General features: G+C 48.4%; 1 protein-coding gene and 2 non-coding genes across 3 annotated transcripts; all 3 read left to right on the forward strand.

Annotated features, from left to right (window-relative positions):
• The first annotated feature begins 6,000 nt into the window (after positions 1-6,000).
• RPL3 (ribosomal protein L3) lies at positions 6,001-18,977 on the forward strand. Its single transcript, XM_065423690.1, has 10 exons — positions 6,001-6,085; positions 7,900-8,092; positions 8,804-8,972; positions 9,981-10,116; positions 11,636-11,822; positions 12,345-12,505; positions 15,571-15,672; positions 17,016-17,111; positions 17,773-17,892; positions 18,862-18,977. The coding sequence occupies exons 1-10, from the start codon at positions 6,083-6,085 to the stop codon at positions 18,904-18,906; spliced, it is 1,212 nt and encodes a 403-aa protein (XP_065279762.1). The 5' UTR covers positions 6,001-6,082; the 3' UTR covers positions 18,907-18,977.
• LOC135873126 (small nucleolar RNA U83B) lies at positions 11,985-12,077 on the forward strand. Its single transcript, XR_010561076.1, has one exon. It is a non-coding gene; the product is annotated as a small nucleolar RNA U83B (small nucleolar RNA).
• On the forward strand, positions 18,222-18,314 carry LOC135873124 (small nucleolar RNA U83B). Its single transcript, XR_010561075.1, has one exon. It is a non-coding gene; the product is annotated as a small nucleolar RNA U83B (small nucleolar RNA).
• Positions 18,978-27,928: the final 8,951 nt, after the last annotated feature.

The following is a 27,928-nucleotide window of genomic DNA, read 5'->3' on the forward strand; positions in this document are numbered from 1 at the left end:
AAAGAGGACCCAGGGAGTTACTGACCGGTCAGTCTAACTTCGATACCAGGAAATTATTAAACAATCATTTTGTAAGCAACTGGATCAGTGGTTCATAACCTCTTTACCATTGTGGGCCACACATGCAGCTCTCTATGTGTTATGTGGGTCACATCCACACAATATATATACTACCTGTATGCTGAGGATGTCACATGGGCCGCAGCTGCATGCTGATTGGGTCGCAAGTGGCCTGCGGGCCATGGGTTGAGAACCACTGATCTGTAGGATAATAGGGTTGTAAGAAATAGCCAGCATGGATTTGTCAAGAACAAATCAGGTCAAACCAACCTAATTTCCTCCTTTCACAGGGTTACTGGACTAATGCATGGGAAAAGCAGTAGATATATGTGTGATATAACTTGATTTTAGTATGGCTTTACACAGTCCCATGTGATATTCTAATCAGCAAACTAGGGAAATGTGGTCTAGATGAAATTACTATAAGGTGGGTGCACAACTGGTTGAAAGCCCATACTCAAATAATATTTATCAACGGTTATCAAACTGGGAAAATGAATCTAGTAGTGTCCCACAAGGGTCAGTCCTGGATCTGGTACTAGTCAATATTTTCATTAATGACTTGAATAATGGAGTGAAGAGTGTGCTTATAAAATCTGCAGATGACACCAAGCTGGAAAGGGTTGCAAGCACTGTGGAGGACAGGATTAGAATTCAAAAGGACCTTGACAAATTGGAGAATTGCTCTGAATTCAACAAGATGAAAGTCAGTAAAGATAAGTGCAAAAGGAAAAATCAAATGCACTACTACAAAATGGGAAATAACTGGCCAGGTGGTAGTATTGCTGAAGGATCTGGGGATTATATTGGATCACAAACTGAATATGAATCAACAGTGTGATGCAGCTATGAAAAAGGCTAATATCATCCTGGATTGTATTAACAGAAGTATTGTATGTAAGACACAGGAAGTAATTGTCTCACTCTACTCAATTCTGGGCACCACACTTTAGAAAAGTTGTGGATAAAGTGGAGAGAGTCCAGAGGAGAGCAACAAAAATGATAAAAGGTTTAGAAAAATGTGACCTTTGAGGAAAGATTTTAAAAAACTGGGTATGTTTAGGCTTGAGAAAAGAAGACTGAGGGGGTCTGGTAAGAAGGGCCCTACCAAATGCATGGCCCGTTTTGGTAAATTTCACAGTCATAGGATTTAAAAAATCTTAAATGTTTTGGTTTCAGATATTTAAATCTGAAATTTCACTGTGTTGTAACAGTGGGGGTCCTGACCCATAAGGGGGTTGTGCAGGCCCTGGTGCCCACCTGTAAAGCCAGCCCTTCCCCTCCTCCCCCATAAATGACAACTACCCCTCCTACCATGCCACCCTCACTTCAGCGCTGCTGCCGGCAACAGTGCTGCCTTCAGAGCCAGCCACCCAGTTCTGAAGGCAGTGCAGAAGTAAAGGTGGCAACACCACGACCTCTCCTACAATAGCCAAATTTTACAGAGGAGACCAGATTTCACAGTCCGTGACACATTCGTATGAATTTGGTAGGGCCCTACTGATAAGTCTTCAAATATGTTAAGGGCTGTTGTAAAGAGGACTGTTATCAGTTGTTCTCCATGTCAGCTGAAGGTAGGACAAGCAGTCATGGGCCGAATCAGCTTCAAGGGAGATTTAGGTTAGCTATTAGGAAAAACTTTCTAACTATAAGGGTAGGTAAACTCTGGAACAGGCTTCCAAGAGAGATTGGGGAATCCCCATCTTTGGAGGTTTTTAAAAACATGTTGGACAAACATCTTGCAGGGATGGTCTAGGTTTACTGGGTCCTGCTGCAGTACAGAGGGCTGGACCTGATGACTTCTCGAGGTCCAGCCATACATTTCTATTATTCTATTGTCAAAGCTTACAAAGAGTATTGGAAGGGATATAAATCCTCATGCTTCAAAATTTAAATCAATCTCTAACTAGTAGAGATTAGGATTAGACCTTAATGGGGGCAAATTACCCTATATCTGCCTACTGTGAGGTCTCTAACACTTTCCTCTCCACCATCTGATCCTGGCCCCTCTTGGACACAGGGTACTAGACTAGATGGATCACAAGTTTAACTCAGTGCTGCAATTCCATCCTGTAGTATCTTGGGTAGTTTAAGATCCTCATTTTAGGAAGTGTGTCACGTGGCACAAAATAACTTCTGCCACCACACAATGCTGTCCGGGCACTGTGCTCTCCTTTCCTAGTTCAACATCCTCCACGCCGTGACCCAGTGTCTGCCAACCTCCCAAGTCCTCCTTCAGCTCCCTGTCATGACTGAACATCCTCTTGTCACTGTCTCTGTGTTTCTTAAGGGCTGCTCACAGGGTATCGACGCTGCGCGTGGGGACTACAGCGTGCTGGGAGCACCTGCTTTCTGTCCTGCTCTGGTGTAACAGGGTCCCTCTTTTGAGGGTGATATCAGCTCTCTGCCCTGCTCTAGGTCTGATCTCGGGCTTCTGTGGCCAACTTTCTAATAACTGGACCACCCCTGCCCCACATATTCCCCCCAGAGTACCTGCCCTGACTCTTCACCCAAGGCCCGGCCCCTGCCCCTGCCCTGCTTCTTCCCCCCAGGCCCCACCCAGCCCCAACTCTTCCCTTGAGGCCCTGACCCCCACTCGCTCCTCTCCCTTCCCCCACCCTCGCTCCTCTCCCCCCTCAACTCCAGCATGAGCAGCCTCAAGGGACTTTCAAACCCCAGCTCCAGCAGGCCACCTGGGAGTGCAGGTCAGAAGAGCCCTGTGGCTGCACGGGAGCAGCAAGGCAGCTTTGCTGGTGAACTAGGACGCAGCCCTCCAGCACGGCAGCCAGGGCCGGATTAAGGTTGTGAAGGGCCTAAGTATTAATTACATATTGCAAAAAAATTATGAAGTCATCAAACTATTATCTACATATGTATTTATATATTATTTATTTATGTAATATTAACAAGTTTATTCTACTCTCACTATACTCAATTCTTCACACAATTTCCCCCCCCCCTAGCTTTAGCTGTGGCAAAGTCATGAATGATGTAATTGTAATTCAAAGACCTGATGATTTCATTCTCAATGATCAAGAGGGACAAAGCACTGAGATGCTCTTCAGTCGTGGTGGATCGGAGGACATTTTTGACCCTAGTTAGAAGAGAGAAGGAACGTTCTCCACTACCGTTAGTGATCATTAGTGACAAATTCAGCCGTAATGCAGTTTCAACATTTGGGAAACATTCTATCACAGAGGTGGGCAAACTACAGTCCGCGGGACCCTCCTGCTCGTCCCCTGAGCTCCAGCCCCGGGAGGCTCGCCCCTGGCCCCTCCCCTGCTGTTCCCCCTCCCCTGCAGCCTCAGCTCGCCCTGCTGCTGGCACAATGCTCTGGGCGGCGGGGTTGCAAGCTCCTGGGGCAGCGCAGCTGCAGAGTCTGGCCTGACCCGGTGCTCTGTGCTGCACGGTGGCGTGGATGGCTCCAGCCGGGCGCCTGTCCTGGTGCTCTGAGTGGCACGGCTCTAGCGCCGCCAGCCATCGGTGCTCCAGGCATTGCAGTAAGGGGGCAGGGGAGGTGGATAGAGGGCAGGGGAGTTCGGGGTGGTGGTCAGGGGGCGGGGGTGTGGATAGGGGTCGGGGCGGTCAGAGGGCAGGGAACAGGGGGGTTGAATGGGGGCAGTGAGGAAGGAGAGGGGGGTTGGATAGGGTGGCGGGGGGCTGTTAGGGGCAGGGGTTCCAGGGACGGTCAGGGGACAGGGAGAAGGGGTGATTGGATGGGGCAGGGGTCTGGGGGGGGCAGTCAGGAATGAGAGGAGGGGTTGGATGGGGTGATGGGGGGCAGTCAGGGGCGGGGGGTCCAAAGGGGGGTCAGGGGTCAGGGTGGTGGTGGATGGGGCAGGGGTACTGTGGGGGCTGTCAGAGAACAGGGAGGTTGGATGGGGCAGGAGTCCCGGGGGGGGCATCAGGGGGCGAGAAGCAGGGGAGGATAGGGGGTGGAGGCTGGGCCACGCCTGGCTGATTGGGGAGGCACAGCCTCCCCTAATCGGCCCTCCATACAATTTCTGAAACCCGATGCGGCCCTCAGGCCAAAAAGTTTGCCCACCCCTGTTCTATCACATTGCATTCAGTGATAACTTAATACATCCAAATAGATTTGCTTTTGTCATCTTTTTCTTTATATATCTGAGAGTGATGTGAATTCAACAAATAGAAGAAATTCTTTAGTAAAATTTACTGGGAGATCATCTGGGTACTTCTGACACAGACGTTTGATACCTTCACTGACTTTGGAACTTGAAATGTTAGGCGAAAAATCTGTCAGAACACTAAAGGTTTTGTCAATATTTTTGTGAGCCTCGATCCAATGTTCTAATGAACTCTTCAGTTTGTCGATGATTGTGATGAAGGTATTAACTCTGAAGGCCTCCTTGTCACTGAATGAGTGGGCAGTTGCATTGTCGCATGTCTTCTGTCTTTTGTGGTGTTTGGCTGACTTATACTCATGGTTAGCAGTCCTTGCAGCCCCCTGAATTTCACACTCATCAAAACTATCCCGCATTTGTGGAAGAACAGTTCCAAGACTCCTCATTAGGTTTACAACAATGGAAAGGTCAATTTGAGCACTTTGCAAGCTTAGACTGCACCTGCTGAATGGCTGAAGTATATCATTGCAGACCACACACAAAATAACAGTTTCCAAAGTGCACATTGCATCACTCAGGATCTTTGCATCTTTTTTTGTTGCTGATTTTTGAGATTCATCATCCTTGATGCTCTCTTGCGCTTCAAGGATGGTGGGGTATCCCAGAACAACTGCATTCACAGCTTCAGCGTTGGCACTCCACCGTGTCCCTGAGAGTCATTTGGGCACTGGGCATCCCTTTGGTAGTGAATCTCTAAGAATCATCCAATGACTGGTTGATGCAGAGAAAAAATTGTAAAATTCTTGGACAAATCCAAAAAAAGAAACTGCTTCAACACAACAATCCATGGCAGACTGGCCAACAAGGTTGAGTGAGCGTGCAGCACATGGTATGTAATCAACCAAAGCATTGCGCTCTTTTATCTTTGCCTGCATCCCTGAATATTTACCACTCATATTGCTTGCATTGTCATAGCTTTGGCCACAACAAAGGCTAATGTCAATCCCATTTTCAGTGAGGAAATCGAGTAGGTGGCTGGTGATGTTTATGAAGGTCATGAAATGCTCAACTGGTACTCTGGGTAGCACATAACGCAAGATGACAGTCAGCTGATCTACATGTGACATATCCGGTGTTGAGTTGACGAACACTGAAATAAAATCCCACATCTTTGATCTCATCTACAATGGCCGATAGCGTCTTCTTTGCCAGCAGTGCAATGAATTTATCACAAATAGTCTTTGATAGATATAATGTATGGCCTTTTCCACGATTTGCATGTTCATTGATGTGCTGAGCTAAGAAAGGGTCGAACTTAGCGATTAGCTGCTGGGAGTCCCCCATCCCCCGCCCGCAGTAACCGGACTTTTAGTATCCGCTCAGTACATCTCACACCGAAATCGACCCCGGGCAACCCTATGTCCTGAGCCAGCCTGGCCTAGAGCTGCCTCAGCCAGGAGCACCATCCTCCCAGCCCAACTCAGCAGCCTCCTGTCGCCCAGCCCCACCTGCCATGGAGACCTGAGGGCAGCTCGGGCAGGGAGGCGGCTCTGATCCCCTCAGGGGAGTTCAGTCAGGGCTGGTGAGCAGCCTCCACCCCCTCACAGGAGCTGCTGTGACTTTAAGAGAGGTTCCCTCACACCCTGAGTTTGGCTCCCGTTACTGCCCAGGTGTCCCCCCGAGTGAGTTTCAGTGATGTTCACAGGCCTATTGGCATTAGGATTTCGCATTCTCAAGAAGTGTGGCCCTAACCATGAGCCATAACTCTTCGCGCACCGCAGTTCTACTGTGGGGTGGGAGGGAGGGAATGACGTGTGAACGCGCATGCGCAACGGTGATCGTACGCCCTTACGTAAGGCAACGTGGAAGTGGCTATAAATAGCGCGTGCGCGGCCTAGCCGCCCCTTTCTACTAATTCGGCGCGGGTGCCCGCTGGGATGGTAAGTGGCTTTGGAGCGGGTGTTGGGCCGCATCTCGCCATCCCCGGGCATCGCCGCCATCCCGGCCCCGGCCGCCTCCGCACCTGCCCCCGATGCCAAGGGGGCCCTGCTGGAGGCAGCGCGGGGCCCATTTCTTGGGTTCGCGAGGCGGGGAAGGGGAGACGGGGCTGGAGAGCGGCCCGCGCCCGGGCGGGAGGGACGCTCGCTGCCTGGGCTAGGGGAGCGGGGGGAGGACTACGACAGGCCTGGGCTGAGGGCGGGGAACTGCAGAGCCCCCGGGTTAGAATCGTTTGTAGGCTGCTCTCACACGTGTTCGCTGCTGGGTGGGGGAATGACTCGGGGGGAGCCCGCCTGGCGCTATGCCACCGACACCTTGGCTTTACAGAGCAGTCGCATGGAGTTCTCCTGTCCTCGCTTTACTTCCTGGGGCCTGCTCTAGCGTCTTGCTCCTCTTCAGGAGATCGGGGGGTACAAATGGGCTGCAGCACAAAGCTTATTGATGAGGCTTCAGCTGTAGTTGATTCACTCCCCTCACTCTTAAGTGAGGTTTTGCTCTGAAAAGGGACAGGCAATGGTAGATCTGCCCCCTGTATACGCCAAGGTCCGTGATGCTGACTTTAGGGTTAAAATGAGCTGTTGCTGACTTGAATTTTGCTATCCTGGAAAGGCAGGGCAGTTGAGTGTAAGGTGAAGTCTAGCTTGTGTGTCACTAGTATTGCTAATTGAATTCCAGTTGCAGGGCCAGATTTTCTTAGTGTAATAATGCCTAAAGCTGTTTTGATTGGGGGAGGGGGGAGTTTGCACAGGTGGAAAGGACAGCATTTGGTCTTGCAGAGCCTGTTATTGCTGGTGCTAGCAGGCAATTTGCAAGAAACTGGGGACAGCTTAATGAACGTTAAAAGGAACCCACTCAAAACTGTTAAAAATACTTTCTGCCCAATGTGACTGCTATAGCAGCTGCCACAAGATGAAGCTATAAGTTTATTAGAATTCAAGGGGTTTTGACTTCTGGAAAATGGAGGGCACTGTAGTTAAATGACAGAGAAAAATTTAGCCCAGAATTGTCCATTATAGAGGTTCTTTCACCTTCCTTAAGCATGTAGTATTTGACACCATTCCAGTATGGATACCAGATTGGATGGACCATTAGCCTGAGTTGGTATGACAATTCTTAGGATCTTATGTAACCCATCTTGGGATGAGTGTGCAGAGCTGGCAGTTGAGAAAACCTTGTTTTTGTAAGCTAATCACATTTCATCTAAAGTAAAAGTGATCCCAACAAAGTTGGACTCCACGGAGCAGATTTTATGTCACTTTTCAGAGTAGAATCACGTTTTGCTATTAATTTCTGTAATTTGTAAGGACTCCCATGTGTGTCCATTCACATGCACATGGTGGGGTTGGGGGAGAAAGGTTTCTTTGTGGAGAACTGCCCTGACAAAACATTTGTGGCATTTTTGCTTTCCTCTTAGTAGACATTTAACTAGAAAGGCACTTTGGGGGTTCAGAACCTCATCCTCCAAAAAACCTTTGTATTGTGTCTTTAAATTTTCCTCACTCATGTGAACAAATCTGATTGACACATGTAAGGCCCTGATGTATTCACCATTCTAAAATGGTAACACACTTAAACTCCAAACAGGAGAGCTGGTGGAGAGAGGAACTTCTAGAAAGCAGGACATACTGGTATGCCTGTGTAATGGCCCTCTCTTTCAAAGGGAGCAAGAGAGACAGCAACTAGTATGCCATTAAGGGCAAATTAATCACTCAGGCAACATGAGTGTTAAAAGTATGTCTTTTTTTTTTGTTTGTAGTCACACCGTAAGTTCTCAGCTCCCAGACATGGATCCCTTGGCTTTCTGCCCCGCAAACGCAGCCGACGACATCGGGGCAAAGTGAAGAGTTTTCCCAAGGATGACCCCAGCAAACCCATCCACCTCACTGCCTTTCTTGGGTACAAGTCTGGCATGACCCACATTGTCCGGGAAGTGGACAGGCCTGGATCTAGTATGTATTTCTCTGCTGCTGTTGTTATAGGAGGTCACTGTACAGCTTTTTTTCCTGCACTGAGGCAGTGGGAGGAGACTGTCAGGTTCACGTGGGTCCCTAGGTTTGATTCCCAGTCTGATTTCTGCCACGTCCTTGATGTTCTTTACAATGGCTCCTCGGCTGTTGTTTCCAGTTGCTAGTTATAAAAGCAAGATCCCAATGACTAGTGGATATGTCCTCTTCACCAGTTCCAGACTTTGTGCCTAGCTGGTGGTTGGTGTCTTACTTTACTGTAACTGCTGTTCTTGGGGTGTGTGGGTGACTTGCCAAGGAGCTTGCTGGGCTGGTAGAATTGTGTTGTAGCAGACTACTTATGATGATCTTTTCTCGACGGGCGGACATAAGGAAATCGCCTCTGGCGCTTTTTGCTGACTGTCGAGTCCTGAATGTAGTTCTGTTACCAGCCACCACCCAGCTCAGTTAGAATGGCTTCTCCATTTTACACCACAGGGCCAACCTTGGGTTTTAGTATAGCATCTAGTCACCATTATACCCTTAAGGTGCCTCATAGCTCAAGTGGCTAATCAGGGTCCCCTGGTCCGTGAAGCCCACTGACTCCAGCTGTGTGAAGACCTTTAGGGGTCACTGGACCCTCCTGATACTTTGGGGGGATGGGGTGTTTCATCTGCTGTGGTGCTAACTGGCACAATGTGTTTTTGTCCTTCCCAGAGGTGAACAAGAAGGAAGTGGTAGAGGCAGTCACTGTGGTAGAGACTCCTCCCATGGTCATTGTGGGCATCGTGGGCTACGTGCAGACTCCCCGTGGCCTCCGCACCTTCAAGACCATCTTTGCTGAGCACATCAGTGATGAGTGCAAGAGACGCTTCTACAAGAACTGGTAAAAAACATGGAGCAAGGGACCTCATTTAATCTAGCCTCGAGAGCCTGTTTCTTGCATTGCTGGCTTTGTTGAATGAGCGTAGTGGTATTGTAGTTTAGTCTGAACTGTTCACTTCAGGGCTCCCACATCACAGCCAATGATTGGCCCTTGGGGATCTAGGTGCTAGGTTGAAGTTTGTCTCATCACATAATAGTATAAAACAGCAACTGGCTGGAATAGGGATTGCTTAATGCTTGTCAGGTGCTGTTTATAGTGGGGCTTGGGGATCAAGTTAACTGTCTGATGTCTGCATGAACACACTATGCGTGTTTTTTTCATGAATGGACATAAGGAAATTGCCTCTGGTGTTTGTTGCTGATTGTTGAGTCTTGAGCATAGTCCTTTTTTCTCAGGGAAGGGGTGAAGATTTTTTTCTTATCACTCTTCCATGCATTGCTGTCATGCTTTCACATAAGGTCACTCTGACAATAGGGCTCCAGTAGGGTTGTCAGGTTCTCCTTTGCCTATGGGATTAGGAAGGATTTCTCCTAGATGCTCTTCTTGAAGTTCCCACACTGCCAGGATAAAGAGGTCCCCAAATGAACGCATGAATGGTGTTTTGGGTATTGCATTGGTGTCCTCTTACATCAACTGTAAGTCAGGGTTGAAAGATGTAGGACTTTGTAGACTTGGAAGCAAGGCAAGAGCATTTACAGCAGTATTTTAAGGCAACAGATAATCAACTGATAGGCACTGTATTGTTGCAGAGCACTGCTCTGGTATTTTGTGAATGTTTTATACTGTTTGTTAATATGCTTTGGATGAATTCATGGCAGCTCCGCTCAGCTCTGGCAACCCAGCCTCTGTCTGATGAGCTCCAGGCTCCGCTTGCTGGTGGAAAAGATTCCTTAGAAGCTGGCAATGAGCCGAAACCAACTCGGGTGGCAGCTCCTTCCGCTCACCCCCCTTTCCTTGGGGGACTGATGAAGGGCTAAGCCATACCCTCTCTGTACTCTGCTCCTGAAGGCACAAGTCCAAGAAGAAGGCCTTCACCAAGTATTGCAAGAAGTGGCAGGATGAGGAGGGCAAAAAGCAGCTAGAGAAGGATTTCAATAGCATGAAGAAGTACTGCCAGGTTATCCGGGTCATAGCTCACACTCAGGTGAGTGTTCTGTCTCCTTCATAAAGAGGGCTCAGACTTGGGGGTACAGAATCCACAAGGACTAGGGGTGACCTGCCATTGTCCACAGAAACTCACTCCACTGCTGCTCTCAGATTCCTTGTCCCCCCAAATCTGGTGCTCAGTGTTAATACCTAACATTTATAGAGGTAGTATGGTCTACTGGATAGCTCACTGGACTGGGACTCCAAAGACCTGGGTTCTATTCCCAGCTCAGCTACTGGTCTGCTGAGTGAACTTGGGCAAGTCACTTCCCCTCTTGTGCCTCGGTTTCACATCTGTACATGGGGCTAATGGTACTGAGTTCCATTGTAAAGCACTTTGTTTTTTACTGATTAAAAGCACAGTATAAAAGCTGGGTATGGTATTATGCTTGACTTCAAAGTCTTATGCAAACAACTAACAAATCCTTGCTGTACCCCTCAGAGGTAAGGCGCCCCATCCCCATTTTACAGGTGTGAAAACTGAGTTTGGATTGTCTGCAGCACCCTGGTGCGTGCGCATGTGTATATTGTGTGTGTGTGTCAGAGCTGGCATTGGAACTTGAGTTCTTGGGCTCCATCCTGTGCTCAGACAACTAGACCACCTCCTCTCTTTCCGATTATAGTTACAGCTAGAAATAGGATTGAATGTTTTAGCCTCCTGTCCTAGGATCCTCTGGCCCCCATGGAAATCTCCTTTACATCACTTGGTTTTAAAAAATGGATGGCTACTATAGTTTCAGACCAAGGATATGTGGGCAGTGCTCTCCTGTGGAGACCATCAGTGGCTTTTATTAATCATCCAGATTAATCAGGTCATTGCTAAGCAGAGTGAAGCTCTTCTCCTCCTCCCTCCCCCCCTCCATCTCACCCTTGCATGAGTGCCAAATACTTCCAGACTGAGGAATGTAACAGGATCTCCTGTGTGGCAATAAGTGGAGTAAGCTGTCTGGTCACAAGACTTTAATATATTAGAGATGGCCTCTTGTGGCAAGCAGCAAAGAGGGAGGTGCAGCTGCTGTCAGCATTTTAATGTCAGTCCCCCTTTTCCCAAATATAGTATAGAACATTGGGTGTGTTATGTGACCTTACTTAAGCCTCTGGGACTGGGTAACAGCCTTATCTTCAGTCCTTTTTTTAAGATCCTCAGCGTGGCGACCAGCTGTAAGGGCGGTGTGAGGCATGTATTGTAAGCTCAAAAGGTTCTCTCTCACCAACAGAAATTGGTTCAATAAAAGATATTCCCTAACCCACCTTGTCTCTCTGCTGCTTTTCTTCTCATTCCCTTTGGTGATCTGGCTGCTAGAAACTTAGGCCTGTCTGTGCCATTGTACAGCCTTGATAACTCTTGCCCTTAACCCCAGAGCTTCAGTCTTCCAAGCATTGTGTATATTGTGACTGGGCTACAGCAGAGGTGGAAAAATCCATCAGACCCAGGATGTGAATCTCAGACAGAGATTGCACTAGAGATCTCAGCGCTTTGTCTGGGTTATAGAGCTAATTTTAGGTCTGTCTTCCAGATGCGTTTGCTTCCGCTGCGGCAGAAGAAGTCTCACCTGATGGAGATCCAAGTGAATGGTGGCACCATCGCTGAGAAAGTGGACTGGGCCCGGGAGAAGCTGGAACAGCAGGTGCCTGTGTCAACTGTCTTTGGCCAAGATGAGATGATAGACGTCATTGGAGTCACCAAGGGCAAGGGATACAAAGGTAGATGTCATGGCTGCCTCCCTCTTGTTTCTCCAAGGCTTCAGTCTGACCAGAACCCAGAGTTTAGTGAAGAGTTGTTTGTAATCCCCCACACTCTTGCCCTGGTACATAGGGCATGGGTCAGATGGGGTATCTTCAGTTTTGCTCTCACATCAGAAGTGGACTGTTCAATGATGAGGCCATGGAATACGTGCTGGACAGAGCATCCGACATCCATGAGGAATCATTCCATGCTGCCTTCCTTCTGAGAACAGCACCCAGGGAATAGTTGGGGAAAACATGGGCAGCTGTGGGTGGGTCTTCCACAGAGTCTCGTAATTCACAACACCCATACCTAATCAGTTACACTGATCCAAATTTCTGTTGGTGTTGCCCTGGATACACATTCTCCTTACGCAACAGCCACAAACAGTGTGCATAGTGTTGTCCCAGGTTAATTATAAACACCTCTGTAATGAAGGCATATGCCACAGCTGAGCAGTTATGACAGTCCTACAATGCTGTAATGTTTTGTTGTTTCAGGGGTCACCAGCCGCTGGCATACCAAAAAGCTGCCTCGCAAGACCCACAGGGGTCTGCGGAAAGTAGCCTGCATTGGCGCTTGGCATCCTGCTCGCGTGGCTTTCTCTGTAGCCCGAGCTGGTCAGAAGGGATACCACCATCGCACAGAAATTAATAAGAAGGTAAGAGTCTGAGATGTGTATTGAAGTGTCCTGGACAAACTAGAGTCCTGGTTCCCCTCGGTGGATAGTCAAGGTCACTGCAGAATCACCAAGCAGACGGAAGGTTTCAGACCACAGTTCAGGGTTTAGTTGTTTGACTAGAGTTGGCAGCCAGCAACCCTGCAAAGTAATTCAGCTTCCCCAGCTTACTATTACTTGCCAGTACTGCAACTTGTTCACATGTATAGGTGCTTAATGGAAATGGCCAAATCTGCGCCCCCCTCCCCCCCCACCGGTTGGGCAGGACACAAGGGCAGAAAGGGCCAGACTTACTCATATTTGTTAAAGATGCGGGTTCTCTATAGACTCCTGTAATCAGCCTGAAAGCTGAATGTACAGTGGTCTACAGTGAGCTCAGGCTGTGCCTAGGACCAGCACTTAAGCTGCTTAGTTGTATTTTATATTTAGGGCCCTACCAAATTCGTGGCAGTGAAATCTGGTCTCCCCCATGAAATCTTGCTATTGTAGGGGGGTCGTGGTATTGCCATCCTTATTTCTGCGCTGCCTTCAGAGCTTGGTGGCCAGAGAGCAGTGGTGCTCCCAGCCATCCAGCTCTGAAGGCAGCGTTGCCAGCAGTGGCAACACAGAAGTAAGGGTGGCATGATTGGGGGGGCGAGGGGGGGAGATGATCACATTTTTGCAGGGGGGCAGGGATGGCCTTATGAGTGGGTGACTGCCCAGGGCACAGTGGTCGGGGGGGGCACTGTGGTCGTCCCCCCCACCTCCATACACACACACAGGCAGCCTAAGGTCCCTTTAACCGCTGAGTGCTGTGGAGGGGTAGGGTTTGGGGCACACCAACTGGGGGGCTCTTACCGTGTGCCAGACTCCAGCTGCAAGTCCCGACCACGCTACGGAGGGATGGGACTTCCTCTTCTCCTGCATGGGCTGCTCCTGGGGCCAGGTCAGACCCACCTCCACTGCCAGCACAGAAGTGTGTGGCACTATCATACCAGGCCATCCTCACTTCTGCACTGCTGCTGGCTGTGGTGCTGCCTTCAGAGCTGGGTTCCCATCCAGCATCTGCCACTCTCCAGCTGCCCAGCTTGGAAGGCAGCACCGCCACCAGCATCAGCGCAGAAGTAAGGGTGGCAGTGCCGCGACACCCCTCCACCCCCCTTTTTTTGGACAGGACTGCCATGGTACAAAACTGAAATTTCACATTTAAATATCTGAAATGGTGAAATTTAAGATTTTTTTTTAAAATCTGACGACCATGAAATTTACCAAAATGGACCATGAATTTGGTAGGGCCCTATTTATATTCAAACAAATATCACAGCAAACCAGTTGGAGTAGGAGAGGCTGATGAATAGTCACACCAAAAAGGGAGGCAGAGTTGTCCAGTGTGTAGGACACTTGGGTTCTGTTCTCTGCTCTGCCACTGCATGGCTGACCTTGGGCAAGTCACTGAGGGTATGTCTACACAGCAAAGAAAAACCCGCGTCTGGCCCCGTGGCAGCTCAAACGGGCTCGCAGGACTTGGGCCCTAGGGCTGTTTCATTGCTGTGTAGACTTCCGGGCTTGGGCTGGAGCCCAGGCTCTGGGACGCTCCCATCTCACAGGGTCCTAACGCCTGGGCTCCAGCTCAAGCCCAGAAGTCTACACCAGTGGTTTTCAAACTGTGGGTCATGACCCAGTACTGGGTCGCAGAATGTCAGGCACTGGGTCGCAGGAGCTCTGGTCAGCGCTGCTGACTGGGCCGTTAAAAGTCCCGTTGGCAGTGCTGCCCGGCTAAGGCAGGCTAGTTTCTACCTGTTCTGACACCGTGCTGCGCTCTGGAAGTGGCCAGCAGAAGGTCTGGCTCCTAGGCAGGGGGCCTGTGTGCTGCCTGAGCACCGGCTCCACGCTCCCATTGGCCAGACAGCAGCCAATGGGAGCTGGGAGGGAGACGAGGGTCGGTGCCTGTCGGCAAGAGCCACACAGAGCTGCTTGCGCACCTCCCCCTAGGAGCCGGACCTGCTGCTGGCCGCTTCCGGGGCGCAGCGCGGTCCACGGTGCCAGGTCGGGCAGGAAGCCCGCCTTAGTACTCTTGCTGCGCCGCTGCCTGGGACCTGCCTGAGGTAAGCCCGCACACCAATACCCTCTCCTGTACCCCAGCCCCTTCATACCTGGCCCCACCCCAGAGCCTGCACCCTCAGCCCAGAGCCCTGACCCCCTCCTGCACCCCAGCCCAGAACCACCCGAAACCCCTCATCCCCAGCCCCACCCCAGAGCCTGCACCCCCAACCTGAGCCCTAACCCCCCTCCTGCACCCCATGCCCCAGCCCAGAGCCCCCTTCCACACCCTGAACCACTTATTCCTGGCCCCACCCCGCAACCCTCACCCCCACACCACAACCCTCTACCCCAGCCCTGAGCCCCTCCCATTTGCAGACGGAGAAATGTTGTGGGCATTAAAAATTTTCTTCAACTGGGTCACCAGAAAAAAAAGTTTGAAAACCACCGGTCTACACAGCATTGAAACAGCCCCGCAGCCTGAGTCCACATTGGCTGGCACAGGCCAGGTTTGGGTTTTCTTTCTTGTGTAGACATACCCTTAAACTTATTTTTTTTCCCCATCCATAAAAATGGGGACGAAGCTACTTTAACCCACTCACATAAAACACGCTGTGGTACTGTCAAAACAGTAGGTATTGTTTCAGTTAGTAATGAAAAGTTGAACTCAGGAAATTCAGCATAATTGAAATTAAGACTTTTTTTTAATGTAACGGGTAAGTGGCCAAGAACATCTGTACACACGAGTTCTCAGGAAGTTAAAATACTTTTGATTTGTTTCTGTTAATAGGATGCCCTGGTGACAAGTTAAAATGCAGTGACTGAGGCATTGGTTTTATGGTAGAGACAATATTTGAGGCTCTTAATTACTGCACCTAAACACTAGCCACATTTGTTTTCTACATTTCTCTGTGCTCAGCAAACTTCATATGGGTTTGAACTACTGTTTCTGGATTAGGTTTTTCGCTGCTGTCAAACCATTTCTCCCAGCACATGCGAAATAGCGTTGGTTTGTTTTGTCATCGTAGGTCTACAAGATTGGCCAAGGTTACCAAGTCAAGGATGGAAAGCTGATCAAAAACAATGCATCAACTGACTACGATCTGTCGGACAAGAGCATTAACCCTCTGGTGAGTGGCTTTCCGGCTGTTAAAGGTTTGGTGTGTGGGAAGGATATGGGAATTCAGTCTTGGACTGTGATCTCATAAACCACACAGCTTATTCTAGTGTAGTCAATAAGGAAAAGCTCAGGTACTGCAGGGAATGATATTGATTCCTTAGGTTGCATTCTTCTCTATCAATATTGAACAAGTGTAGCAGTGTAGTACTGTGGATTGCTGAGCTGTGTTGGTTGCAACTTAAGAGAATGCTGTCAACTTTAAAAATTACACTTCTGTGTCTGAGGTTTTTTACCTACGATTGTTACAAGTAACACCTGTTGTAAAACCCACAAGGATTGGAGGGAGAACTCAAGCAGGTGTAGGACCAGAAACAACTAGTTCATTAAAATTGTCTAGATTTCAAGTTTGTCCCTTTACCATGGTCCTGATCACTCTTGGGCATTAGAATCCCCAGGCAACTTTTTGCAAAAATTGGGCTCCTGTGTTTTCAACTTTGATAATTCTATCAATCTAAAATTCTCTGCTGTTTTCAGCTGGAGAAGCTTTCAATTTCATTTCCATGACAGTGTGCTCTTGCTGTGGATCATTAAATGGTTGCTTTTCAGTAGTGTGTAACTAGAAGGTCCTCACAGAGGCTTCGAACACTGAATTTTTAGCCAAAAAATTTGAAAGAAATGTTAGCCTCTTTAGGCCTGAATTTTTTTTTAGTTCTCTGCTGAAGAGAGAATCCGTGGTAGCTGGGGGATTTCATTTAGGGCAAAGTGGCTAGCCAGGTTGTAGCTCTGGAAAGTCTTAGACAGGAAGCTGAGTGGTGAAGCATTTATAAGTCATGCTGTCTGCCTTCGGGGATGAGCCACTGTAATGTGCCAGCTCTGTGCAGTGGAAGAGCAATATGCAGCCAGGCAGGACAAGTGGAGAGGTGGGGGCAGGAAGAGCTAACTGAAAAGTAGCTTGTGGCTTGCTGGGAAAGCATAATCCCTGTGTTAGAGCCTATGACTTAGCAAGGTGAAAGGACTAAAAGCTCCTGAGGCTGCTCTAGTATATGTTGTGCTGCCACAGCTCCCTGTGGAGCCATCCAGCAGCACAAAATAGCTGCAGCTCTGGCCACGCCACCTCCGGTCTGCCCTTCATGTCAGGCTGCACAGGGCTGTTCTACCTATGCTTCCAGGGACTCTCCCTTACCCTGGGGGTTTCCCTGGTAGGGAGGTCTGCTGGCCGTGACCTCTTTACAGCCAGCACGTGTGCGGTGCAGGAACCCCAGCACCGGCAAAATCAGAGGCACTGTTCAGTGTAGGCCAGAACTTGCTAGTTCTGCATGGTACAGTGTGCTTAACCATCCTCTCTCCACTCAGGGCGGTTTTGTCCACTATGGTGAAGTGACCAATGACTTTATCATGTTGAAAGGCTGTGTGGTTGGGACCAAGAAGAGAGTCCTAACTCTGCGCAAGGTGAGCAATGCAAGAATATTGGTTCTGCCAATCTCTGGGAGGGAGCCAGGATTCTCTGTTCTGCCTTGCCTCATGCTTCAAATTAGAGTCCCTTTACCCCCAGAACATTGTCTTTGATAATTGGGGGTTTTCCATAGCAAGCTAGAGGAGAAGACGACTTGGGAAGAGAAAGTGCTGCCCTAACACAGGAGCGCACGCTGCCTAATGCTAGTGAAATGCTCTTCTGAAACATTTAACGGTGCTGGGACACTGGACTAGCTGGGCTATTGGTCTCTTCAGAATGCTACGTCCTGTTTGGTTGTTAATGAAGGACCCCATTGGGTTTGAGAACTCTTGTGGCTCATGAAGCTTCTCTTGTACAATAGCTTAGCTTTTCCTTCTGCCTATTAATGCTAACCTGTGGTGACCACTCCATCCCCCTGTGCTCCTGCCTTGGTTAGTGTGATAACTGAGTGACTTGCTGACACTGCTGTTAGAGCAGCTGGTGTGTTACCAGGCTCTTCAGCTCCCTGCTATGATGGTGGTTTGGAATCGTGTATGTTGCCCATAGAAATTTCATTTGAAAATATCCAATTATGGCAAATTCTAGCAGGGAATGCAGATCCTGTGCTTAAAATTGGTGACTGGGCTGCTACATTCTAACATGTCTCTTCCCCCACAGTCCCTGCTTGTGCAGACAAAGCGTCGGGCCCTGGAGAAGATTGACTTGAAGTTTATTGACACAACTTCCAAATTTGGTCATGGCCGCTTCCAGACCGTGGAGGAGAAGAAGGCTTTCATGGTAAGGACATTGATATCCTGGAGCTCAGCTTTGTATTGCATACCTTTGTATTGTCTGGCTGCACAAGCATGGGTTGATGCCAATGCAGTGTGTTTCCACAGTGAGAACTGCAGTTAATAACTCCACCATTGGGTCACTGGCACATGTGTACTCATGAAGCACAGCACAGGGGTTTGTTCCAAGGCTGTGTAACTGTCCAGATGAAGTTGGAATCCTGTGGGAGGTTCATTTTTTCAAGACTCATGTGATTGTGAACTCATTTCATCTACGTAGCCTTTGTTACATGGGGCTGGGTGCGGCTTGGATGCTGCCCCCACCCCAGTATATGGGCTGTTCAGTGATGAGGCCATGGAACTAGCACTGTACACAGTGTCCGACAGGCATGAGGAGACATTCCATGCTGCCTTCCTTCTGAGAACAGCTCTGGGGAACAGTGCTGAGGTTGCTGCAGGCAGCAGCGCAGGCTGTCTCTGCCCATGGCACATCGAGTATCTGATCTGTCCTTGGTGAGAAGCAGCAGATCTCTGGTCCCTTCTTGAACCTTGAAAGTTTTTAATGTGGCCAAAACTGGTTTTGCCTAAGATTTCCTCCACCATTTCACACTCCATGCTTTCAAGAGGTGGAGCTCTTTATAAGCTGTTTAGTGCTTTCTCAGAAAGAGGAGGCAGTGATGATGGCTCTAAAGTTAGCTTTGCCACTAGGTGGTGCCAGATTTTATATTTAAATTGTTAATTTGAGATGGTGCATAGCAGTGTAGCTTCACCAGCCTCCATTTCTGCTGCTTGCTTCAAGTTCAGCCACACACTTAAGCTAAGATCTGCACCACAAGTAGGCCTTTGATCGTTGTCTTCATTGGTGGTTCAAAGCAAAAGTAACCTTCCACAATGAGGTATTGAGGACGGTGGGATCTCCAACATTGGGGAGATGGTCAGTTCTGCTAGGTAACTGCTTGTTTGGTGTTTTTTGCAGGGACCACTCAAGAAAGATCGTATTGCTAAAGAGGAGACTGCTTAACATCTGGAACAGTCTCTGCAGCTCTGGTCTGGTCTGTCTCAGACAAATAAAACTACAGATACTTTCAAAAATACCAGCCCTCTTGCCTCTTGCTTTATGAATGTCTGGGTAAAATCTGAGATCGCTTTTGCTGTGGGTCTTATTCATATTTAGCTTTAGTTGGGTCACCATGGTAACTTGGGGCTGCATGTCCTGCTTTCCACAGCATACTTTCTCTGCAAGAGGGCTTCTGCAGCACAATGAAAATTCCCTCGCCACAATGACCTTCTCTCCTCCGCAAATCCCTTTTTGAGGGTGTGAACAGGGAGCGGAGATACCAAAAACACAAGCCCTCATGCTCCAGGACGTAAGTCATCCTCTTAGGAGGAAATTTCCCCTACAGGGGATGTTACTCCATGATAGCCCACTTCAGGATTTCTGCACCTGGAATTGGCCTTTGGTGGGGTCAAGAAATTAGACTGTTACCCCGTTGTGATCCGGTATGGCAACTCTTGTAAATGTAGTGCTTGGAGAAGGTACCAAGGAGACAGTCCTTGGAGTTCAGAGTCCTCTCTCCATAGAGTGCTCTGCTTCCCTCATACCCTACCCCCTCCACCAGGTGCCTTATGCCTGCCCTGGAAGGATCATATCTAGTAAGTTTAGTCTCCATGGCACTTAGGCCCCTCAGACTGCTAAGAGGTGAGTAAAGTCAGGTGGAGGGCTGCCCTTGGGAGATTGACCCCCATGGTCTTTACACAGGTCTCCTTTACCCTTGTCACTCTAGGTTTTTTTTTTTTAAGGTGCTTTAGTGGGGCAACAGCCAAAGTATTCTGGTTCCCCAGCAGTAACTGGTGTGTGAGGGGAGAAGCAGAACAGGCTTCTCCCTGCCATGGCTGTTCTCTGGAACAACCAGCTGGGGAGGGGCTAGGAATACAATCTGAGGGAACCATGCTCCCCTGCATTCTAGAACAGAAAGGGGAGATGCAAAGCTTCCTTGAATTGCAGATTCTTTGAGTGCTTGATCGTGCTGATTCCTTGCTAGGTGTGTGTGGCACATGCAGTTGCCAGAGATTTTCCCCTCGGTGATATCCATAGGGCAGGCCCTAGTATCCCCTGGAGCCCCGCTGGTATAAGGGGTGCCACCAGCTCCACACCCTCTTACCACCCGTGACGGTTGCTTGGAACGACCGTACTCTTGCAAGGCTTTCCCAACAGTGGTTTGGACTCTTATCCCAAAGAATCTCGTCCCGGATAGCCACCTGCATCTGAGCTTGTCAAGCAGGCGAAGGTTCTGCCTCTGACCATTGTGACCCATCGCTCTACAAGAGCACAAGTTTCAGCTGCGTTCCTCATGCAGTTACCAATCCTGGATATTTCCAGGGTCATGACATGGTCATCAATTTATACCTTTACACCCCACTACACTACCCAATAGGTCTGTGACTATGCCAGTTTTGGTAGAGCTGTGTTGCAATCAGCACGTCTGAATTCTGAGCCCACCTCAGAGGATACTGCTTGTCACCTAGCATGGAATGGACCTGAGCAAGCACTCAAAGAAAAAATGTTTACTGACCTTTGGTAACTGTTGCTCTTTGAGATGTGTTGCTCATGTCCATTCCATGACCTGCCCTCTTACCCCTCTGTCAGTTACCCGCAAGAAGGTTGCGGAGCCAGCAGTGTCCCTTATACTGGCACATGTGTGCAAGGCTCCAGGGGGCGCTAGGGCCAGGCCTACAGATATGACTAGGGGAAAAATCTCTGGCAATTGCACATGACGCACACACCTAGCATAGAATGGACATGAGCATCATATCTTGAACACAGTTACAAAGGTAAGTAACCATTTAAAAAAAAAAAATTGTGATAACTTCCAGGTTTAGACTCTAAAATGAGTTGAAAATCTCTATACTTCCTGTCTGGACTGGAGAGTGCCTTGAGTTTCCATGGCAACAGCTGATGTTACTAACACCCAAGTGGTAGCAAGAAGAATTGTGCTGCATGTTCTGTTCCTATGTGATATGTGCCAGCAATGCCCCTCTGCCATGTACATTGGCCAAACTGGACAGCCTCTACACAAAAGAATAAATGGACACAAATCAGACGTCAAGAATTATAACATTCAAAAACCAGTCGGAGAACACTTCAACCTCCCTGGTCACTCAATTACAGACCTAAAAGTCTCAATACTCCTACAAAAAAAACTTCAAAAATAGACTCAGTTGTCAGTAGCTAGCGGTGTGGTACTCTGCTCTTGTTTGACAATAACAGTCGGCTGCGTGCGTGTTCCCTCTGTGTGCTGCCCCAGCTCTCGCAGATAGCTGACACAGCAGACCCCGAGAGAACCCCCAAAGACCACAGACTCTAGTAGGGTACGAAGGAACCCAAGCCAGGTTTATTGTCAAACAAAGCACAGTAATAGTTTCCTATAGACTCTACAGGACATACTACGAATATGTGCCCCCTGGCAATGGACACCGCTCAGTCAGTGGCGGGACACTCCACTGCCCCCTAGGCTGGACAAAGATGCGCACTCTGGGACCTACTTTTATAGTTACAGGACAGATTACTCATCCCTACTGACGTATTAGGTACAGCCCCTTGGCTCATTAGGGTGCTGTCTCCCCTTTGATCATGTTGTTCCAGACAAACAGATCTATCCATCATGCTGTCCTGTCTTTAAGGCCTGGTCTACACTACCCCCCAAATTCGAACCAAGGTACGCAACTTCAGCTACGTGAATAACATAGCTGAAGTCGACATACCTTAGTTCGAACTTACCGCGGTTCAGACGCGGTCCACACGCGGCAGGCAGGCTCCCCGTCGACTCCGCGGTACTCCTCTCGCCGAGCTGGAGTACCGCAGTCGACGGCGAGCGCTTCCGGGATCGATTTATCGCGTCCAGACCAGACGCGATAAATCGAACCCAGAACTTCGATTCCCAGCCGCTGAACTAGCGGCTGGGTGTAGACCTGGCCTAAGATGCACCTGCCTGTTCCTTGTTATGTCTATGGAGTGTCCTTGTATCGGGCTGTCCAGGTGCCATCTTGGCACAAGTTCCTCTTATTAGCCCTTATGTGTGAACGCACCTGCTTCTAACAACCCTCTTCTCACCAATGTCTGTGAGTGAGGCCTGCCTCTGCCTCACAGCCCAGCTTTTGCTTAGCAGTGCCTGGAAGTACTTTGGTTCAGGGTTCAGGCCTCAGACTAGGCCTCTGACACAAGAGTTTATATTTCAGGGCCTCATCTTACTACAGACTCCAACAAGAAACTGCTGAATTGGAATTAATTTGCAAACTTGACACCATTAAATTAGGCTTGAGAATAAAGATTGGGAGTGGATGGGTCATTACACAATGTAAAACTATTTCCCCATGCTAATTTTTTCCCTCTTACTGTTACTCACACCTTATCAACTGTTGGAAATGGGCCATCCTGATTATTACTACAAAAGTGTTTATTTTTTTTCTCCTGATAGCCCACTGTAATTGATTAGTCTTGTTATAGTTGGTATGGCAACACCCATTTTTTTTCATGGTGTGTGTGTGTGTGTGTGTGTGTGTGTGTGTGTGTGTGTATATATGTATGTGTATATATATGTATCTTCCTACTGTATTTTCCACTGCATGCATCCGATGAAGTGGGTTTTAGCCCACGAAAGCTTATGCCCAAATAAATTTGTTAGTCTCTAAGGTGCCACAAGGACTCCTCGTTCTTTTTGCTGATACAGACTAACATGGCTATCACTCTGAAACTTGTTCTGAGGTGTTAATTATGGCACTGGCTGTTACCAAAGGAGCAGTAGGGAGGTTGGCATGACACATTCATATGTATGACATCAGTTTAATTTTCCTGAATCCTCTGACCCATCCTTGCTTAAAGGTTTTTCTCCAGACAGCCTGATGTCACAGAAATAGCTTGCGAGAGAGATGTCACTTCCATGTTAGTTTGACTTCCTGATAAATGTATAAAGGGGGGGGGGGGGGAGGAGAGAGAGGTACTGAGCTTTGGATCATTATTCTGACCCTCTGCTATGTAAGAACCAAGTGGTATTACTGTGCCACTGAAAATAACTGTTCTGCTCTTGAATAGGCAGACTATTCATCTTGAGTTCCAGACTGAACACCCCCCACCCCCCTTTTTTTTAAAGTCAGGTAAAAAGTGCCCTCTATCAGTCATGGCACTGAAACCAATCCGGATTTGTCACCTGCTGATGGCATAAGTACATGTATTGCACCTAAAATAAGTACTGTGTTTATGGGCACTCTAGTGACACTGGCTAGGAAAGCACTGGAGCTTACAGTGATGGGGGCCATACAAGTACTGAGATTATCTATTCTCATGCTTCAGAGCATAAACTGATCACTATCAAAGGTCAGGAAGAAATTTTCCTTCCTGCCTGTAGCCCATATAGAGGAAATAATAGGTTACTACTTCCTCTGAAGCATCCAGCAGTGGCCACAGCTGACGGTACTGCATTTGATGGAGCCACTGGCTTAATCCTATATTGAATGAGACTAATAACTGCTTTTGGTAGACTCGATGTAGCAACTGTTCCTATTAAAATGAAAAGAGCATGAAAGGGAGAGATTTGGGATCCTGTTTGGCTAAAAACTTGCCACGGCTCAGATAAGGTGACCAGCAAAGGCAGAATAAAATGGGTTTTCCCTTCTTTAAAAGAAAGACCTGCGACGGTGTTACAAAATTCTATTTCAGGCCTTGGTGACTGGAGATGAAATGAAATTGATGTCACCAGGGGTCAAGCAAGAGCTGAGCAATTGAGGGAGAAGGGCTTTTCTGTCCAACTTCTTAATTTCATTGACTAAAACAGTCTCTAGAGAATGTCTGTTAAAGATTCACCCCATATACATTGGTGTATATGGGGTGAGAGGCCATTATATATTTGTGAGACCTCAGTTCTAGCAAAATCAGGGAAGACCAGAGTTGACATCAAATTCCTGATTTTTTTTTCCTATGTGGGTTTTAAATAAATATATATATATATATATATTCAGGCTTTCCTCTTAAGCAAAAAGCCCAAGCACAATTTTTAAGCATGTTCCTCAAACTGCACTTTAAGGACAAAAGTGTAATGGACAGATGTGCCACAAGATGGTGCTCTTACCTCTCGAGCCGAATACAGTAATTATGCCTGTCATGATGGCACTTGTTAGAGGAATTTGACAGTAGGGGAGGCTTGTGGCATGTTGAATGCTCAGTGTGGGTGTATGGGTTCCTTACTATAGCCTGGGGCAATGGGGAATTAGGGCTGGGAGAAAGCAGGCTGACGGTTCACTTAACCTCTGTGACTATTTCTCCCTCTGTAAAATGGGGAGAAGATATTTCCCTGCCTGTCATGCTTTAAAGCCATTTGGGATGCTCATGTGGCAGGCGCCTTAGAAGTGCAGGGTAAGCTATACAATGAGAAGTTTGCTGAGGCAAACTAGAATGTGCTACTTGAGAATTAAGTGGGCCAGCAGGCAGTCTGCGCTCTCAGTGCTTGGGCTTGTCTAGCAGAGCGCTCTCCCCAAGCTCTTCCTTGTCCTGCAGTAAAGTCTGCATCCTGTGTTTAGAACACAGTCTCCATAGCAACAGGCCACAATCAATTGAGGTCACAGATCAGGGTTTCTCTAGGCTCAGCCTGGAGGAGACTTGGCTGTGAAGACAATAAATGGTTTCTAAAACCTAAAGCTTGGAGAACTGGCAAGCAGGACAGAAAGTAAGTGTGTGTGTGTGTGTGTGTGTGTGTGTGTGTGTGTGTGTGTGTGTGTGTGTGCGCTGCAATGTGTTGTTCTCATGTTAAATGTTCTGTTATGCAAGTCCCTCTTAAAAGGCTGAGGCTCTCCAAGTACCTTACCCACTTTGATTAAACCTCGGCCCCCTGTGAAACAGGCAGGGGTTATCTACATTTAATATAGGGGGGAGCTGAGGCAGAGCTGCCCCCTACATAAATGACTTGCAAAAGACCTGACAATCTGGTAAAGCTAGGAGTACAGCCTGGTCTCCTAACTGCCAGTAGGGTGACCAGATGTCCCGATTTTATTGGGACAGTCCCGATTTTTGGGTCTTTTTCTTATATAGGCTCCTATTACCCCCACCCCCTGTCCTGATTTTTCACATTTGCTGTCTGGTCACCCTAACTGCCAGCCCGTTGCTTCCATCTGTTCTGAGGGCTGTGGGAATCCCGACCCTGGGGCACCAGGCCTGGAATTCACGCTTCCGCTCTAAGCCAGGACAGAAGTATTGGAATCCAGGCTGCCCGCTTGCAGGCAGAGCAGGAATCGCAGTGCAGAGCATCTCGGGTTGCTCCAGGAAGGGGCTACGAGTGCATTTTTATCGTCTTGCTGAGGCACATCTGGGCAGGAGCTGCCTGTTTCCAAGCTCTTCCCCTTCTTAGAGATGAATCAAAAAGCAGCTGCAAATCTCTAATGAAGACATTAAAAACATCTGAGGATGCCTCAGGGGCAAGAGGGGGTTCAGGTTTGAGGTCATGGCTCCCACAATTCGCTTCACAAGTGGCCTAGTTGATGTTCTTGCATTTCACCCAGGTCTCTGCCTTTGATCACAGCGACAGGTGGAGAGCTTCAACTATGCTTAATGTGGAAGAGGAGCTTATTAATATGCCCAAGGGGGATGGAGCTGGGTTCACGCAGCATGTGGCTGTTTTCTAGCACAGGTTTAACCCAAAATGAATAGTTAACACACTACTTTTTGTAGTTTGGTTTGAAAGTGCTGCTCCTCAGTCCCCTTCACTGTTATGTATATGATGGTAGCCCCTACTGAGCTTGGCCCCCATTGTATTAGGCACTGTACAAGCTGAAATAAAAGATGGGCTCTGTCTCTGAACCCAGATTTTTGAAGTCTCAGGCCAGTGTCTTAACCACATGATCATCTGTCTGCTGTTCACCTGCTCCCTCTGTACCCACAGTTCTCCATTATCACATTCACTGGCTTCCCATCACCCCCCGCCCCACTTGCTTTTCAGAACTATCTGCAGACTGGCTCCACCCAGCCCTTTCTGAGTTGGTCTCCATCTGCTGTCCTCCTTCCTATTTGGATGTCATTTTTAGTTGTGCTGTCACTGTCTGGAAACTCCCTCCTGCAAAGTCATTACTTGGTCTCTTTAAATCTCCCCTAAATTTCTCTTTAATTCATTATCATGACTTCTTCTTTTAAATAGAGGCAAATTACTCAGTAGGGTACAAAAATAGAACTACACATTACCATCTGCAATTGTGCTAGGATAAAAGTGTCTAAGGGACATCAACCCACACGCTTGGCAATCTACTAACTACTGTCCCTGGCATGAGGAAGCAGCTTCGGGTGACCCGATTTTATAGGGACAGTCCCGATATTCAGGGCTTTTTCTTATATAGGGACCTATTACCTCCCACTCCCGTCCCGATTTTTCATACTTGCTATCTGGTCACCCTAAAGCAGCTCTCACAATGAGCATAACTTAAGTGTCCTTTGTGGCAGTTTTACACCTTGCCTCTGAAATGGCAACTGCTACTGGCCATTACTGGAGATGGGATACTGCTTAGCCAGACCACTGGTTTGATCCTATATAGCAGTTGCTATCAATTCTGTGACATGTTTTGGGGCTACTGTGTGCATGTGAAAACTATATACAAAGGACTGCGTGGCAAGCTCGGCTTGTTCCAGTCCTGTTCTTGTGGAAGCCTCCATCCAGCTACGCTAATAGCTCTGTGGGATGTGGACCCTGGCACACGGTATCAATCATTCTGACAATCCCTGGGATAGTGTTGGCATATGGACGTTCTCGGTAAGGTACGGTCACTGGGCAGGTCTTAGAGTGAAACTGAGGCGCCCCCAAGGAAGGTGCCCAAGGTGAAGACTATCTGTGCTGGTCCTTGCATTTGTTCAGTTGGAGCATGGAAAACTAAAGGGGCTTTTCCCCCCGCAAGGGTATTTTCCTCAGGTATTGGTGTTTCCCATGAGCTAACACTACCTGTTCCATGTTAGACCTGGGAAAGGGCCCTTAACATTTGACATGATGGTCTGACAGAAATTGTGGCCTTGAGGTGGACAGGAGAAGCTGAAGGACATTCCCTGGATTCCCAAGTCCATCTTGATCACAGGGTACTTTGCACATGTGAGTAGCTGAAACACCGTCCCTGGGAGGAAACTGTCACAAAGCTTCACTGACTCAGCAACATTGGCTCCAACTTGGGCAAGAATCACCAGGAAGAAGGAAGATGCAGCTCCACTGCCTTCAGCTGGCTTGTTCTGACGCAGCAGTTGGTTGGCTTAGAGGGCAGCCTTTTCACTGGCTTAGAAGATTTCCATTCTGTTCAGATAAGGGGCTATGGAGTCAAATCCATGCGGGGTGGGTATGGGTGGGGGGATGTGAGATAGCAGTTTGCTAGAGCAAAATATAGGGATGGACATTGGAAATCACACATGGTGCTCTGCTAAACACACTGCTGTCCTGCCCTGCTAGTCCACTCCTACAAGTGCTTTCTATAGCTATGCCAATGCACCTCACTCCAGATCTGCAGTGTCTTGTTCTGTTCTTCTCTTGGGGTCCCTACATGCAGCTCTGTTTCATAGAATCATAGAAGATTAGGGTTGGAATAGACCTCAGGAGGTCATCTAGTCCAATCCCCTGCTCAAAGCAGGACCAACCCCAACTAAATCATCCCAGCTAGGGCTTTGTGAAGCCGGGCCTTAAATACCTCTAAGGATGGAGATTCCACCACCTCCCTAGGTAACCCATGCCAGTGCGTCACCACCCTCCTAGTGAAATAGTATTTCCTAATATCCAACCTAGATCTCCCCCACTGCAACTTGAGACCATTGCTCCTTGTTCTGTCATCTGCCACCACTGAGAACAGCCGAGCTCCATCCTCTTTGGAACCCCCATTCAGGTAGTTGAAGGCTGCTATCAAATCCCCCCTCACTCTTCTCTTCTGCAGACTAAATAAGCCCAGTTCCCTCAGCGTCTCCTCATAAGTCATGTGTCCCAGCCCCCTAACCATTTTCGTTGCCCTCTGCTGGACTCTCTCCAATTTGTCCACATCCC

The sequence above is a fragment of the Emys orbicularis genome, chromosome 1 (genome assembly GCF_028017835.1).
Source record: "Emys orbicularis isolate rEmyOrb1 chromosome 1, rEmyOrb1.hap1, whole genome shotgun sequence".
In the NCBI taxonomy this organism is placed as follows: domain Eukaryota; kingdom Metazoa; phylum Chordata; order Testudines; family Emydidae; genus Emys; species Emys orbicularis.

Excerpts from the sequence above, each read along its gene's own strand:
- RPL3 (XM_065423690.1), top strand. Across the intron at positions 8,093-8,803 it reads AGTGGACAGGCCTGGATCTA|AGGTGAACAAGAAGGAAGTG; the intron begins GTATGTATTTCT and ends TGTCCTTCCCAG. Across the intron at positions 17,112-17,772 it reads GAGTCCTAACTCTGCGCAAG|TCCCTGCTTGTGCAGACAAA; the intron begins GTGAGCAATGCA and ends CTTCCCCCACAG.